Consider the following 13830-nt stretch of genomic DNA (forward strand, 5'->3'; position numbering starts at 1 on the left):
CTCAACATCAACTGTGAGCTTTGTGGTGCTTCAGGAGGAAAAACTGCCTCCGTCATTCTCTCACGGTAGTTTCATGTTTTGTCCGTCAGCTCTGTGTGAGACGCTGAATGAAGACGAGGAGAAAAGACTTTGTTCACGTTTGTTTATTCATGATTTAAAGCTTCAGTTTGTTCACATGTCCATCAGTAAAGTCTGTTTAATGATTTCATCCACAGAATGTACAAGACAATAATCAGCTCTGCTTATTGATTATGATCGTGATTATTACATGTCATAAAATCTCACAGTTCCTCATTCCAACATCCACGTCAACAAAAACAACCACATTTGTTCTGCTGGACGAACTCCAACATTTACAGAACGACAGCTGACAAGACGTCAAAGTCCCGCCCAGAATGTTTGATTGACAGGTGAAGAAACGCCACAACAATCAGCAACAAACACGAAGACAAAAACACACAATTTAACACACAGTCCCGCGGAGACAGCACAGGTGACAGGAACCATCAGATATCACATCAAACTTCCCCGGATGATTACTGACATATTTACATCATCAAACACATCGTTAATGTACAATTAAATATTCAAATGAGGCCAAATCTCATCAGAACAGTCCAGAACAGAACCCTGGACGCTGGATGAAATCAGGCTCCAAGTTCTTGTTTCATGTTGTCGACATGTTCGAGTCAAAAGTTTTTACAGACAAAGTCTAAAAATGTACCAGAGAACATGAAGTGTTCAGCTGGAGAGTTTCCTCTGTCATGACTTCTGTCTATTTGACTTTAATCAACTCAGCAGTGGAGTCAAGACCAAAAACATAAAGTCCAGCATAGAGCGGCTGAGTGAATGTGGTCTGGACTCTGTGGAGGAGAGTCATGGTGTCAGAGACGCTGTAGAAGGACAGAATACCTGCACTGTGATCCAGGTACACTCCAACTCTGGAGGACTGAGGACCTGAGACGGGAGTTTGGACTTTGTTGTGCCAAAAGTTATAACCGTCTGTGTAACAATCTAACATCCAAGATTTGTCATTGAATCCAAATCCACATTCATATGACCACCCTGCTCTGCTGATATTCTTGTATTCGACTGCTACACCAACTCCTTCTCTCCACTCCACCTCCCAGTAACAACGTCCAGTCAGACTCTCTCTGCTCAGGACCTGCTCCCACCCAGTGAATCTGTCTGGATGATCAGGATAAGACTGTTCTTGACTCATTGTTGCTTTTCTGTTCCCCTCAGATAATAACAGACGTCTGTGTGCTGTGTTTGGATCCAGTGTGATTTCACATGAATATCTTAAGAAGTCAGCTCTGGTCATGTTCTCTGGTTGTGAAGGTAAAACATCCACATCAGTCACTGTCAGTGAGATGTTGGTCCATGTGTCTCTCAGGACGTCCTGTAGTTTGTCTCTGAGCTCTGACACAGCTGCTGTCACATCCTCAAAGTACTTGAGAGGACGGATGTTGATGCTGGATGAGTGTGTAGACTCACTGAGTGCTGACAGTGAGGAGTAGTTGTGTAGAAACTGGTTGTGATCCTCTGTGTGTGAGAGCTTCTTCAGCTCAGCGTCTTTCCTCTTCAGCTCAGTGATCTCCTGCTCCAGCTTCTCCTGAAGCTCTTTGACTCGACTCACTTCAGTTTCCTGCTGGGATCTGACCTGCTGCTTCACATCAGAGCGTCTTTCCTCCATGAGACGGATCAGCTGGGTGAAGATCTTCTCACTGTGCTCCACTGCTTTATCAGCAGAGCCATTGATGGCCTCCACCTCCTGTTGAAGCAGCTTCACATCTTCCTCTCTGTCCTGGATTCTCTGCTGGATGTTGTGTCGACTCCCCTCCAGCTCTCTCTGCCTCTCAGTCCTCTCTGCTGCAGCTGACACTGTGTCGTGGCCTTTATGTTCGTCCACAGAGCAGAGATAACAGATACACTGCTGATCAGTACGGCAGAACATCTTCATCACCTCATTGTGACGAGAGCAGATGTTCTCCTGGAGCTTCTCTGACGGCTCCACCAGCTTGTGTTTCTTTAATGGAGCCACATCATAATGAGGCTGGAGGTGTTTCTCACAGTAAGAGGCCAGACAGACCAGACAGGACTTAACTGCTCTCAGTTTCCTCCCAGTGCAGACATCACAGGCCACATCTTCAGGTCCAGCATAGCAGAGATCAGCAGGAGCAGCTTGGAGTCCAGTCTTCTTCAGCTGCTCCACTAAAGCTGCTAACATGGTGTTTTTCAGCAGCTCAGGCCTCGGTGTGAAGCTCTTCCTGCACTGAGGGCAGCTGTAGATCCTCTTCTCATGCTCTGTGTCCCAGTGGTCTTTAATACAGTTCTTGCAGTAGCTGTGTCCACAGGGAGTAGCCACCGGATCCTTCAGTAGATCCAAACAGATCGGACAAGAGAAAGTCTCTCGGTCCAGCTGAACTGCTTTCTGCGCCATTTCACCTCTCAGTGACAACGACTGTCTGAGCTTCACTTCCTGATAACTGAAGTTAGACTGACGGAACAAGATAAGAGATCAGAGAGAAGAGGGAGCGGTTATCAACCTTTGACTCATTCCAGGACGAGGAGCAGCTCTGTGAATCTGAACTTTGTCTCCTGTTTTACACCGAAGGCTCAAATACTAAAGTGTTGGACATGTAAAACTTGGCACTGGGTGAAAACTTAAACATGCCATTTTGTAAAAAATGAGAATTATTTTTTCCTTCCTTACCAAAAAACAGGTGTAGGTGCTGTATAAATACTGTTAACGTACCAAAACACTTGATCCACACAAGGAAATGCACACAGCTGGTGCTCGCAAACCTTCAGCCACGCCCCCATCACAGTGACGGTTACAAAACAAATATTAGATATGATATCATGTTAACAACACACATGATAACGTTGTGTGATAATTCAGCACCTCCTTTACCTCTTCTTTTCGTCGATTGGTATCATAATAACATCGTTATTGATAAATCTGATCATGACAGCTCTAGAGGACGTTAAGACATTTAGATATTTAACTACTTTGCAGTCATTCTGTCACAAAACTGTGTCTGAACCTGTTAGTGTGAACTGAACCTGTTTACCTCAAATCTATCAGCATTTAGTGTGAACACGGTCTGAGTGTGAGATACAGTCTGCAGCAGCAGCGACACATCAGTCTGTGTGGCCTCCAGGCGCCCGGCACAAATGAGACCATTCATCTCTGCTCACACACTCACACACTCACACACTCACACACACACACACACACACACACACACACACACACACACACACACACACACACACACACACACACACACACACACACACACACACACACACACACTCTGACGTCTAATCCGCTCTCTCTTCTCTGCAGCCACAGCAGGTATTTCACCTGCTGTTGTTTCTCTTCCCTCCAGTCTGATTTTCTGCTCCGTCCTGGTTTCAGGATCCAAACCAGCGTCTTTGTTTCCGAGGCTTCGAGGGCGGCCGTGTCTCTGAGGGGTCACATTTGTTTACCAGCAATCTGCTTTTTTAAAACATGTTTTGTCAGCGAAGCATCGAGACCTCCCTCCACGCCAAGACGCATGAGCTTCGCATGCACATCGACGTATTTTCAGGAAAGGTTGATGGAAAGAAAATTAACACCCATCAAAAGTGAGACTTGATTAATCCGTTCACTGTTCATCTCTAGTTCATGTAGCTCCACTAACCGCTCACTGAAGTTTCATATCAGCCCGGCAGCATAATAATCATTTGACCTTTCCACGCTGTCGAGTGCAGGTGGAGCTTGAGCTGAATGAATCAGACGAACAAGTGTGTCGCATCCACTTTTGTGTCCTCCCGGCGCGCGACGAGGACGCTTTAGTTAAAGATCTCTGATAAATGCTAAAGCTGCTGCGCCGCCATGCAGAAAAAACCTTGATGGAGGAGATTCTTTTTTGTCTCAATCAGAGATGATGTGGTTGTAGCTGGATGGGGGAGGGGCCTCGTCTGTAGAGAGGGACGACACATACACACACACACACACACACACACACACACACACACACACACACACTCAGCACAAACACACACTGTTCAGATCAGAGCTCAGACTAGTTTCAGTTATCAGGAAGTGAAGCTCAGACAGTCGTTGTCACTGAGAGGTGAAATGGCGCAGAAAGGAGTTCAGCTGGACCGAGAGACTTTCTCTTCGATCTGTGGACACAGCTACTGTAAGAACTGTATTAAAGACCGCTGTGTCAAAATACTGTACTCCTTTGAAACCATTAAAGGGGCAGTTCCCCCTAAAAATAAATATGTATTCATCAGCTCCTCACCTCCCTGCTGAGGGAAACTCAGGTGAAGTTTCATCGTCCACAAAACATTTCTGGAGATGATGAAAATGAAGAAGAAAAGGAAGAAGAAGAAAATAAAGATGAAGTAGAAGAAAAACAGGGAAAGAAGAAGAAGAAGATGATGATGATTTCTGGATGCCACTAAAGATTAATTTGACAACATTTTCTTGGACTGGTACCATAATAATATTGTTTTCGTCGTCCACAAAACATTCCTGGAGCTTCACAGCAAAACAGGGTTGCAGCATTATACATTTTCATATGTTTCATTTCCAAATCAGCATCAAAACTTTTTTTCTGTTTCATTTGTCAACATTTACAAAACGTATCCACAAAAAATACATGAATGGGACAGAAAGAGGAACAAGAAGAGGAGGAAGAGAAGAAATACCTCGACCCACCTCTCTCTGTATCACACACAACATAAATCAATGTTGAACACACACACACACACACACACACACACACATCCTTGGCTGTGAATCACACAAGTGCAGGTTGAGAGGTCAGAGGTCGAGTGATGCTGTTGGAGAGCACGAGGATCACAGGAGGTCACTGGAGCGACCGAACAGGACAGAGACGAGGGCTTTGTTTGGTTATCTGATCTGTCCAGCTGTGTGTGTGTGTGTGTGTGTGTGTGTGTGTGTGTGTGTGTGTGTGTGTGTGTGTGTGTGTGTGTGTGTGTGGTACTTATCTGTGCACACACACACACGCTCATGCTGCTAGAACCCTTTTTTATTGATTTGGTAACATATCCAAAAGCTTTTGACATTGATCTCTTCCCCGGGAGGTTTGTGTGAGAGCAGGGAGGATGGTGGTATTGAACAGTGATCAGCTAATAAAGCCCTCAGGTTAAAGATCCGAGGTCTGATATGTTTGAGAGCACTTCAGCTCTGACGCACGAAGACGCCATAAAATCATGATTATACTAGGAGTATTTTTTTCAAGGCTTTGCACCTTAAATTTGGAATTGATTAGTGGTGTATTATTTGAATAATTCATATCTATATACACATTTGGGGTTTATTAAGGGGTAAAAACTGTCAAAGAAATGTAGAGGAATGAAAAGAACAACATCTGTCACCATCTTCAGGTTGGGTACCTTTAAAAAATTTACATATTTTTAGACTTCAAATTCAGACGTTTAGAGTCGACATCTGTCCGTCTTTGGTTTTGGACGAATTACAGTCATGATTTTTCTCTTGCTGGAAGTTTTATTGCACTTCCAGCAAAGTCACAGGTCAATAACTCAGGTAATGTTATCTCCACTTCACATGTACAGTATCTGCGCAGTGAGTAGTTGTGATAACAGCCGACCAGATAATCATTGACGAAGAATGAATATATTATCTTTTCATGTTTTATATGACCTATCAGTCCGGGGGAGCGTTTTCTCATCGGGCAGATGTTGGCAGGACATCAGCATATGATCGACTTCGCGCCAACGTCTTCCAGATTAGCAAACGCTCCCCAAACTATGACATATGTGTGCTACTGTGTAATGTACCTTTCTGCAAAAACAAAGATATGATAAAACTTTATGTTGTGATGACCCTCCTCTTATCGTCTGGATAGATTTAGGCACAAAATCCACTCTGTTAGTGTTTGGAAAAGCTCTTAATACCTGGTTTCCTCCTCCAGCACCACCTCTACCTCTGGATATGAAAGTAAGATAATCACAACATGTCAGGACACATACTGAACAAAAGACGAGCCTGTTAGCTTCACACTTAGCAGGGCTCACTGCTGAACGGACAGTGTTGAAATACAGAGGAAGAATGGAGTTATTGTGTGTGTGTGTGTGTGTGTGTGTGTGTGTGTGTGTGTGTGTGTGTGTGTGTGTGTGTGTGTGTGTGGATGTCAGCAGATAATTGTCCTTTAAATGTTTGAGTCTCATCATACACGGGTCATCCTGGAGTCAACAACATCAGTGTTATCACCCCACACACATCGTATTGATCCTGTGCACCAGTGGCCGAGCACACACACACACACACACACACTATAATTACACCACTGTGAGGGGCTGAAAATCATTTTAAAATAACATACTAACACTGTCCAGGCGTGTACGTGTTCAGGAGAAAATAAATTACGGTGTGATAAGAGAGGTCAGTGTGTGTGTGTGTGTGTGTGTGTGGGTGTGTGTGTAATGGTGTGTGTGTGTTGCCTGGTCTGTTTATGTTTCCACGCTACACTTCCTGCTCTAACTAATAGCTAATTTGATCCGTTCGTGCCTTATGGCAAGGTTGTATTAAATTGTGCATATTACGCTCTTTAACACACACACACACACACACACACACACACACACACACACACAGAGGAAACCTCGCCTGATATTAACCTGACAGGTGTGTGTGGTGTGGTTCTGTACACCAGGCCCGCTCCGGTTCCTCTGGACTCATGTGAAGGTCACATTAAGCCGGCTGACATCAGGCTCGCGTCAGAGACGAGGAGGTGCCGAGAAACACGTCGGGGAAATTCACACCTTTGGTGAGAAGGTTGTCATCCGGCAATTAACGGCAGATTACTGACGGCACAAAAGATTCAGTCCTATTAAAAACACCGGGGCTGAAAATACTCTCATCAGCTAATTGTCTATTAATATTTCTCAGTTCTCATTTGTTCTTTTGTCCTGTATTTTAAAAAGACTAAAAGTCTCCTGGAGCTCTGGCTGACGACTTCATACGTCTTGTTTCGACAGAAATCCTCATATTAGAGAAGCTGGATTTATATTATATTATATTTGGCATATTTGCAGATAAGTGACTTTATTCATAATGCAAATTACTGTCTAATCATTTTCTGTTGATGACTAATTGTTTCCAGACATTATTCTGTGGAAAAGTCTCAGGATTCTTTTGTTATTGACTAAAATACATTTCTGCCTTCATCTGGGGCTGCATATATAATATTTTTTCATCTGCGGATGATTTTCTAGATTGATAAATTATTAGTTTGTTCTATAAATGTCAGATAAAGTGCACAACCAGCCTTGAGGTGCATTACGGCCACTTTCTATGACAAAGCGAGAATGGAAAGCAACGGAAATGATTTAAGAAGCACTAAATTATTTACACTTTATTATCATCATGTGTTTTATTAACATGATATCAATAATTCACAGTTACTGCATCACGAGTAGATTGTGAAACCCCTAATATTAACATTTCTATAATAGGTGTCGTATCACGTCCAGATTACATGTAGATGAGATAAGATAGGGAGGACGGGATGATAATGAAGAGAGACCACTGTTTGAGACGGAGTGTCAACATTTGTAAGCGTGAAACTACTGGATAATAATCACAATTTCCAGCCGAGTTCCCTGCGACAGGAACAGATGAGCCGACAGAACAACGTTAACCAACACATGATTGTTTCCTTATCCTAACAAGACAGCTGCCAAGAGACCGCTGTTGGATAATCTGTTCAAGCATTAGTAAGCGTGAAACCATTGAACAATTTTGACAAGACTTTGACAATTTACAGTCGTGTTTATGGTGACAGGAACAGGGGAACCAAAAATTAGGTATTTCCTCAATCCTAATCCTAATGAGACTGCTGGCAAGCAAGAGACCACTGTTCAAGACTGTGTTGCAGCATTAGTAAGCGTGAAACCACTGAATATTTTTGACAAGACTTCAGGACAGTTTACAGCTGTGTTTATGGTGACAGAAACAGAGGAACCAAAATGAGATATTTTCCCAATCCTTGCTGCCAGAGACCACTGGAGACAGGATAACACAACACTTGTAGGCGTGGAACCACTGGAGATTTTTCACAAGATGTCAGGATAGTTTCGCATCTGTGTTTGTGACAACAGAAACCCTTACCAAAAACAGAAACGCTTACCCCAGTGAGACTGCTGCCATGCCAGAGACCACCGTTCAAGACTGTGTTGCAACACATTAGTAAGCGTGAAACCACTGGATATTTTTCACGAGGCTTCAGGATATTTGTGACAACAGCACTAGCAAAAACATGCATTGAAGTGGCACAGCTTTATGAGAACTGAAAGTTTAACGTGAAGAAAAGTAACGTTGCGACGTAAAATAATCTAAAATGTAAAATTTCCAGCAGATCTGTGTTGCAGAAACATACGATGCCGACATGTATTCTGCTGGCGGGGTTCAATAATTACATTACTAAAGATAAGACTGCAGTGCGTGTATGTACATGTATGTTTTTTTGACTCAAAAACATACATGAAAAAGATAAAACTAGATAATTAAATAAAACCCAGTACAAGAAAATGAACCAATCATACAGATGAGAGATTATAAAGTGAATCCTCCCCGAGTGAATTCTCTGTAATCAGCAGACATGATGTGAACGAGCCGAACATGTGAGAGCTGCACATTTGAGTCTGTATCTTCAGTGGGCACATGCAGCTTTTGAAGGGTTTCACTTAAAAACCATGAATATATAATTTGGTTTTTGCGGGTTAAAAGATAAGCCGAACATACAAGAGGAGAATTAACCCCGATCTGATTGTGAAACTGCTGAGTGCTGCGTTCATTAATCCTCCGGCGGCTGCAGAAGACTTCAACACGGTCGCGTTAACGTGCAGAATAAACAGGCTCTCGTCGACCAGGTGATGATTCTCCGTCTGTTGTTATTGATACTGTTTGTGGATCTGAGCTCAGACAGACAGTTGGTGGCACATATGCCTGGTGGAGGTTTGGCCGGCCCGGCAGCCTGGCACGGCGTCACTGGGCCGCTGCCAAACAGATGAGCCTGTAATTGTGTTTGGTTTAATGGCAGGAAGAGCTTTCACCGGGGTTTTACACACTGGTTGACTTTGGATTGTGAGCGGCTTTGGACTGAACTCGCAGTCGGAGCTCGTCGGCTGCTCGGATCAGGATGAAACTCTGCCGGTGACTGCGTTAGAAAAGATCTTTAAACAAGGAGGAAGTTCACCAGTGGTGGAAAGTAACCATGTGTTTCCATTTTGCTATTTTATACGTCGACTCCACTGAAGTTTACAGGTTTAACATTCAAAAACAAACATGTGATCAACGGAAAACACAGTTTTCTCCTCAGACCCTCGTTCTGTCATCACACACAAACACACATCTGAGCCTCTAAACCCTGAGAACAATTCCACAAAACAGAGAAAAGATAATCCATAATTTGATCCATTGTTGCCATGGTGACAGGCCGCACCGCTGCAACAAGTCAGGGCGACGCGAGCGGCCGCCGGCCGCTCTGATGTGGAGGCAAAAACAGCGAGACTCATTTCGGTTCACACTTGACCCAGACAATTAACTCAACGTCGTCTGCAAAAGTTTCTGGTTTAAACTCTTCTTCTGTGAATCCTGCCGCTCTCAGTTTCGTCTTGGATCAAAGATATTCTCTCGCGGTGATGCTGATGGCTGCTGATGTTAGCAAGTGCAGCCGTGCAGAGCTGCCAGCACTGGATATAAACTCCTTCTGACTCGGACGCGTCTCGCTTTTACATTTCGGCGCCACACAGCAGAGTTTATCTCATGTGAGGCTGCAGCATCGCGTCATCTGAAGAGTGGATGGATGTTAAAATGGACGTTTCCCGTCTACTGGCAGCTCAAAGCGCTTCACAACACTTCACACAGTCACACACTGATGGCTGAGGCTCATCAGGAGCAATTTGGGGTTCAGGATCTTGCTCAAGGACACTTTGACATGCAGCTGGGGGAGCTGGGGATTCGAACCAACGTCCTTCCAATTACAAGACGACCCTCTCGACCAGCATTTCACCTCATCTGTAGAAAACTCAGGTGAAGGGACGTGTTTCTTCCGGTGGTCTCTCTTTATCCATCTGTTGATATCTGATTCCAATCAACACCTCCAGCTGTGGTTTGGATCTGAACTCTATAAAAGAACCATGTGGTTCAGTCCGGCCCAGACTTCATGAAATCAATCTGGACGTGCCAAAAACACACAAATTTTGGCCTCTAAGCATGAAGCTCTTTCACTGCAGTGCCCTGAACTCTGGTTCAAACGGACGAGACAGAACAGATCAGAGTAATAACGACCTCTTAATCAGTCTGAACGATCACACCAACGGCACTTCAATCTCGATGTTCTGATAAAGAGTCCGGTTGATGACTCAGACCGGCCGGCGGATCTGATTTATGCTGCAGTTTCATTATTTTAAGTACACCTCGTTAAAAAGGAGGCTCGTGTTACACTCACTCCCGTCACATTCCCCCTCAAAAACAGTGTTCTCTTTGAAGCTCCGGCCCGACCCGGCCCGCCTCCACAGACATCACAGGAGTCCCAAATATGTGATTGTTCATTAACCTCAACCCTCCCGTCTGGAAATAGCAACGCGCAGCCCGTTATTAGTGAGTCGCTCCCGCTGCTGTTTACCTCCCTGCTCTCCTTTCTGTTTTTCTTTCGCAGCTCTGTTACTGCGAGGCTGCTCTGATCCAGATACTGAGACGGAACCCAGAAGTCCCAGAACCCACGGCGAGGACGACGAAGCGAAGCGTGAAGCGACGGTATAAACAGCCATCAGGGTCCAAACACAGCTGGAGGATGGTTCTGATTATCTACATCTATATTTTTTAGGGAGTCGAACAATTCATCACTTTGGTCCCGACTGAAATATCAAATACTACTAACTTCTGTCCTGACACTCATGTTCCCCAGAGGATGAATCATTGTTCCGTCATCCAGCAGCAGATTTGTTGTTTGTGGGTTCCAGCTTCTTAAACGTGAGGATTTTGGGGGTTTTTGGACTGTTGGTTGGATGAAACATTTGAAGACGTCACTTTGGACGCAACAAGGACAAAATAAGCAAAATAACCAGCAGATTCATCCATAATCAAACTCCTTAACTGCAGCTCCTGAGTGACAGTTTTGTGTTCACTACGACACCTGAATGCCTCCTTTGCTCCGCTTAATAATTGCTCCGGCCACTAGAGGTCGCCATCCAACGATAAAACGTAGATATATAGGTCAGAAACAGCCATTTCCTGATGATGATGGGCTGTTTAATCTGCTTTACATGTGGGTAAAAGCAACGAAGTGCAGCAGAAGTCTGGACCTTTCAGGATTCAGACTACTTGTGTTTTCGGCCCCTTCGGACTTCAGAGATCTCACCAGCGATGTTCGACACAACGACTTAACATTTTAAATTCTACCACCAGCTGCTCAGACCACTCAGTCCACCAAAGGAATAAGAGCGGAGACCTAAATCCTTCTTCTGTGACATCCACTCCTCTCTGATAGCAGTCGCACCACGACGTCTTCAAGTCCGACCCAGTCACTGTTTCATTATCTCCCACCGCTGTTATCTTTCTCCTTCCTCTGCAATTCTCTTTGCTCAAGACAGCCGAGGCACCCGGCTGTGAGAGACGAGCTCAGAGGAGGATAAAGAACGGAGAGAAAAACACTCCAGCAGCAGCAGCAGCAGCAGCTCAGGACGGCTGCTGAGACAGCAGAGTCGGGCCGGTTCTGGCTGTGCCCGGGCAGATGTCTTACAGCGGTGTACGAGGAGGAGCGTATCTCCGATTAATGCCAGACAATTAGGCCCACTCCTCTAACTCATGCAACTCTGCAGTGTGGCTGGTTGCTCGCTCCGTCAGGTTATTTGCTGCTGATGTGCACTTTTTTTTTTCTTCCTTTTCTTTTTCTGCAAACATGTTATCACGTTTACTTTACAGACGGGAAGCTGAGAAGCTGCTGCTGCTAATGAGAGCGATAAAGAGAGGAAGGGAAGAAGAAGAAGGTGGAGTGATTATTGCACTTATCTGTGGAGCTATGTGAAGCCTATTAAGTCCTGGCTGGATTACTAAACTGTGCATGTTTGCGAGCTTGCAGAGCCTCATGTGATCCAGGTCACGAGAGGGCTGCTGCCGGGCCGGAACAAAGGGGAAGTTGTGTTGGAGCTCTCTGAGATTGTGACCGAGTGGTTTCCCCAACACGTCGGTGCTGCTCTCTAGTGGCTGCAGCAAAAAACAAAAAAAAAACAAATCAATGGTTTCCACTCATCCTTTAACTTTTACAGCACACGAGAGGATCCGCTCAGGACGCAGACGAGGTCGGCTGCAGCGAGCGAAGACGTGCAGAAGGTTTGTTTTTCACACAGTGAGCCGGACAAACGGCTGCTTAAAATGATCAAACTTTCAGTAACACTTTCAGTTTACATGTCCTGAAGCTGAGCAGGTGGTAAATACCAAGCACACGTATTTAAATCACCACAAAATGATTCAAAAACTGCCTTGGTGTTACTTTAAAGGAGCAGTCTGTGGATATTTAAATAAGAAAGGAGAAAGCTCCTCATTGAAATCCAGTGACGTGTTCAGGGAAGATATTCTGGTCAGGTGAGTGTGTTGAAGGAAAGCAAACCCGAGAGAACATCCATTAATTATTCATCTACAGCTTGGAGTCCACATATAAACGCAATATATTTATAACATCATGCTCGCCTGAATAATCACTTCAGCCGACCTGATGTGAACTCCAGTAAAGACCCTCTGGTTAGTTGAGCCTCGAGCACAGAGGAAACGAACACCTCCCCTCATCTTATTTCTCAGGTTGTACATCCTCGATTCCTTTCCTCACATCTCAGTCGCTCCCACAGGCTGCAGTCACTTCAATATGTCAGTAAGTTAATAACTACAGTATTAATGAGGTGATAATACAAACTCAGAGATCACCTGGTGAAGGTCTGGTGTGAAGTGGACAGTGTGTAGGACTTTATTTATGTTCTCAGTAACTGAATAAACAAGTTGTTTCTGTCGAGCTGATGAGACGAGGACGTTTCCTCTGACTGCTGCAGCCTGGACGCTCTTTACTTTAGTTCACATCAGGTCAGCTGGAGTGATTATTCAGGCGAGCACGCTATGATACATATATTAAGTATATATGTGGTATCCAAGCTGTCGATGAATAATTAATTGGGTGGTTACTTGGGTTGGAAAGAAGCACAAAAATCAACACAGTTAAGTGAAGTGTGATCAGAGCAGCTGCCCTGAACACGTGACGTCAGCTCACAGGTCTGAAAACAGCGTCGCGTCGTGTTCCTGAAGTGGTTTTGCAGCTCGGGCGGTGAAATCTCTCCCTGCTGGAGACTTCAATCACTCCCCTCACATGGTCCGCACTAAGTCCTGGATTACCCTGCTGACCCGGCCCGAGTTCTCCACCACACGACTTCAGATCTGGCACGAACACGGCGGAGAACATCGCCGTCACAGTCCGGCGGGCGACGTCGTCAGGACACACACACACGAGTCGTCTCCCTCGGTCGGATCAGATAATAATAAACCGTGTCATGTGGGGGAAACCTTCCTGTTTTCAGTGCACAGGTCCGTCTCCGCTCTCTCTGCACGTACGTGGGTAATATTCTTGCAGCGTGCGGTCGCAGAGCAGTCTGTTAATGACAGGGGAAGCCTCCGCCGCCTCCTGCGTAAACAGGCGTAGCTGGCCGCCATCTGGCTGCTGCTGCTGCTGCTGCTGCTGCTTCAGAGTCCATCTGATCATCTGATTACAGCGACGGCTACCACAGCACAGAGTTCAG

At 45.0% G+C, this 13830-nt stretch overlaps 2 protein-coding genes across 2 annotated transcripts in view; both read right to left on the bottom strand.

Annotated features, from left to right (window-relative positions):
- ttc28 (tetratricopeptide repeat domain 28) overlaps nucleotides 1-13830 on the bottom strand; it is a 97401-nt gene that overhangs the window by 71056 nt on the left and 12515 nt on the right. The window lies entirely within an intron of this gene.
- LOC119029797 (tripartite motif-containing protein 16-like) lies at nucleotides 135-2688 on the bottom strand. Its single transcript, XM_037116932.1, has one exon. It carries the CDS (start codon nucleotides 2441-2443, stop codon nucleotides 776-778), a length of 1668 nt encoding a protein of 555 aa, XP_036972827.1. The 5' UTR covers nucleotides 2444-2688; the 3' UTR covers nucleotides 135-775.

Source organism: Acanthopagrus latus, chromosome 12 (genome assembly GCF_904848185.1).
Source record: "Acanthopagrus latus isolate v.2019 chromosome 12, fAcaLat1.1, whole genome shotgun sequence".
Taxonomy (NCBI): domain Eukaryota; kingdom Metazoa; phylum Chordata; class Actinopteri; order Spariformes; family Sparidae; genus Acanthopagrus; species Acanthopagrus latus.